Genomic DNA, 3632 nt, shown 5'->3' with positions numbered 1-3632 from the left:
TATGGCACCTTCAATTCACTAAGGTACTGCTAATTAATAATAAAAGAATGCCTACAATATGGCTAGTGTGATGGCTAATCGTGTAATACTAGCTACTTAGGAGACATCAATTGAGGTCAACCTGGGCTTAGAAGTTGAGATTCCATCTCAGCCAATGGCTGGAAACAGTGGTACACGCATCCATCCCAGCACAATGGCTGGGGGGGAGGGGGATGCACACTTACTATACTAGCTACTAAGGAGGCATAATGGCTGGTTGCAGTGGCATATCCCTGTTTTCCTCAGCCCCCCAAAAAAACCCAAGTAGAAAAGTTGACAACCCACACCAGCTTCAGCATAAAGTGATACATCGAACATAACCAAATACAAAAAGGGGCTGCAGATGTGACTCATGGAGTTGTATTATCTTCCCTGCAAGCCCAAGCCCTAGAGTTCAATCTCCAGTGCTGCCAAAAGAACAAAGGAAAACCATGTGCATGACATGTATTAGCACAAACACATTTATTTGCTAACCAAAGGGATGAGGTCAGTTAAACCATCACTTTGAAACTGTTGCATTTAAAATGTTTGTGATATAGATTATTGAACATAATAGTGAAAAAAAGTAGTTGTACGGAGATTTGCTCATTGAACTGAGCTTTTGCATTCTTGCAGCTAATTCCTGTGCAAAATGCCGATGGAATTTTTATTCTACTTTCTCATACACCCGAGTACAGGTAACCTGGTTCATGACACATTCCTAGGAGAAAAAAAGATAGGCAAGAATTAGGCTTGTCTTACGTTCAGTTTCTATTCCTAGCAAGACCTATCTTCGTAGTGAGTGTTGCTAGATTATTCCTTTATTTAACTTGCTATTTTACATTTCTTTTTCCTTTGTAAAATCAATTCTCCTGTGCCTAAGCAATGATACAGAACCTTTTCTAGGGATCATAACTGTAAACAAAAGCTCAGAAAGACACTAGGCAACTGGACACTCACCACCACCAACTTTCCATCTTTCAGTTTTCTTGTTATTGTGCTTTCCTTCCCATCCCATGTCTGATGCTGAACCAATGCACCATCGGTGAAGTTACAGACCGTCTGAAAAAAATAAAAGTATGTTTTAATCCTCAAAAGAACATTATAAGGGGGTCTGATACTCGTAATCTCCTTTTTGGATCACTTCACCAGCCATCCTGATTTGATTCACAGGAAAGTTTTTGCTCTTCAATCTAGAAGCTCGTAAAAGATCCTTGTGCTATGAAGCATTAGTAAAGTTATCAGCTTCACTATCAGTAAATATCAGTAAAATTTAATATCAGTAAAATTATTAGCGTTATTAACTTATCACACTTCAAATAATACATAACTTTCTCATTAACTTCTTGATTACGTAACTTCTTGATTACCAAACGTAAGAAACTATCACTGGAGATAGCATCTGCCATTTGTAGCAGATTATGCCTGACCTGAGTTTTCCTTCCATCAGCTGTAGTTTCTTCAAACTGCTCTCCCAGGACGCAAGAAAACTGTGTGGTCTTCAGAGTGCTCTCAGTTTTTACATTGACCTTGTTGCCATCGCAGGAGATGATGCAGTCAGGCTTGGCCATGGCACCCATTTTTCGGAGAGCTAGCCCCACTCCTGTAGATACATCAAGTCATATGTCAATTAAAGTTAGTAGCATAATCATGACAGTGTGTGTGATAGCTTGGGAAAAGTATTTGAAGTTATACAATAATATATTATTTTTCAAAGACTATTTTTCCATTAGCCTCATAATTGTGCTAAATTGTTATACATTTGCAGGTTTTTGCTTTATATTGTCTGATAGTAATTACAATAGTCCCAGGATAAAAGTCAATGTTTCTGAATTATATATGTGTTTATAATCTGCGTCCACATGTCTACAGAGCTGTGGATCCAAGCTAAATCAGCTTCACAGGTGAGGAGACTACCACCTAACACCAGGTCTCTTCCACAGGCTCTGTGTCCCCTTGCAATCTTCTTTCTCCACCTTAGGGCTGCTTTTAGTCAAGCCATTATTTATTCTCAGGATAAGTAAATGGGTTCTGAGCTTCCTCTACCTTGATTGTTCCTCATGACTCAGGCTCTTAGGCTCTTAGCTTTCCATGGGCCAAGAGACCCTGATCCTTACATCTTCACATTCACAAACATTAAGGTGGGGTAGGAGAGGATAAGTGGTGAGTAAAAGAAAATGGCCTTTTCCAGAGTCATGATTTTACTATTTTCAAATGGGAGAGAGTCGGACTTCTCCCAGAAGCATCCTCTCCTAGTCCAGGGCTTTCTGCAGGGCCACACCCATCTTGTAGCAGTTAGCTGCCACCCGCAGGTCAGTGGTTTCTCATTATAGTTTTCCTAACTCCTCGCCCCTCGCCCTGGAGACTCAGAGGGCGGAGAACAGCAGGGGCATGCCCTAGGCACAACGGGTTTCACCGTGATTGCATCCCAGGGTCCCCCAGGGTTGGGCAGCACTGGACAGCAGGTCAGCGTGCTGAGTGCACAGTCCCCCTCGGGGAGCTGCGCCCAGCCACAGGGCTCGGCTCCCAACTGAGAAGAGGCAGAGGACCTGGTGGGGGGGGGCGGGGAGGCCGCGACTCGGGCGGAAGCGGGGCTAGGGCCCCCTGCGCTTGAGTCTCTGCAGGGTTCCGGGCGGGAACCGCGCCCTACCCAGGAGAGGAAAGGAGACCCGCGCGCCCGCGCGCGCGTGCGCGCCCGCCAGCCACGAGGAACAAAAGGGATGTGGTAGGAAGGGAGAGGGGAGCGAGGCCTGCCACGGTGAGGGGGGCGGGCGGGGAGGACGTGGGGGTGATACGAGGCTGTGGGGGGGGGGAAAGAGGAGTAATGGAAGAAGAAAAAGTGAGGAGGGGCAACAGGGAGGGCGGGAGGAAATGCTGTGAGGGGGGAAGCGGGGAAATCGAGGACGGAGGGGGGGATGGGCGTTCGTGCGGGTCGCCCCCCCCCCATCCCGAGGCTCGGCGAGGCGAGGGGAAAGGCGTGGCGGGTCGGGTGGACCACGCGGAGGCTCATCCGCGCGGAATCCGGCGGCGGAAGCTCTCCCGTCAGGTCGTCCACACGCACCGTGCCCGGGGACCGCAAGGCGGAAGGGAGACGGGAGGACTGGGGAATGGGGGGGGGGTGGACGATGATGCTCGACTTCCCCCCTCCACACCACGCACCCTCAAGTTCCTGCACGCTAATGAGAACCCAAGGAAAAACGGCCACACACGTGCCACGCTGTAGCCGTGACAGGTGCCGCCGGGGCGGACGAGTGCCTCACCTATTTCCTTCATGTACTCGTCAAAACCTTGGCTGTCCACCAATCGCCATCTTCCTTCTAATTGCTTCAGCGTGGCCATGGTGGGCGCGGGAGGGCGGACGTGCGCGACGAGCGGTGAAGGTCGGGTGCGGGGAGCGTGCAGAGCTGCTGCCAGACGCTGCCGTGCTTTTATACAGCCGCCGCGTCGGGTGGTGCCGGGCAGCCAATGGGAGGCGGGCTTCGCCCATCCTCCGCCACGCCCCCGCCACGCCCCCTGCGCTCCCTTCGGGCTTTTGTCTCTCGGGGTCTGGAGGTGCGAACCGGCTGCACCTGCCTGGGATGCTGGGCACCCCAAGCACCCAGTGCAAGCTGGGG

At 49.9% G+C, this 3632-nt stretch overlaps 1 protein-coding gene across 1 annotated transcript; it reads right to left on the bottom strand.

Annotated features, from left to right (window-relative positions):
• Positions 1-482: 482 nt before the first annotated feature.
• Positions 483-3427, bottom strand: Fabp5 (fatty acid binding protein 5). The gene is made up of 4 exons (XM_090338680.1): positions 3279-3427; positions 1449-1621; positions 979-1080; positions 483-739 (listed from the first exon to the last, which is right to left on the bottom strand). The coding sequence occupies exons 1-4, from the start codon at positions 3355-3357 to the stop codon at positions 686-688; spliced, it is 408 nt and encodes a 135-aa protein (XP_090194806.1). The 5' UTR covers positions 3358-3427; the 3' UTR covers positions 483-685.
• Positions 3428-3632: the final 205 nt, after the last annotated feature.

The sequence above is a fragment of the Megascapheus bottae genome, chromosome 9 (genome assembly GCF_031878675.1).
Source record: "Megascapheus bottae isolate mThoBot1 chromosome 9, mThoBot2.hap1, whole genome shotgun sequence".
Classification (NCBI taxonomy): Eukaryota; Metazoa; Chordata; class Mammalia; order Rodentia; family Geomyidae; genus Megascapheus; species Megascapheus bottae.
Note: the sequence above shows the minus strand (reverse complement) of the source record. Positions and strands in the feature narration are given on the sequence as shown.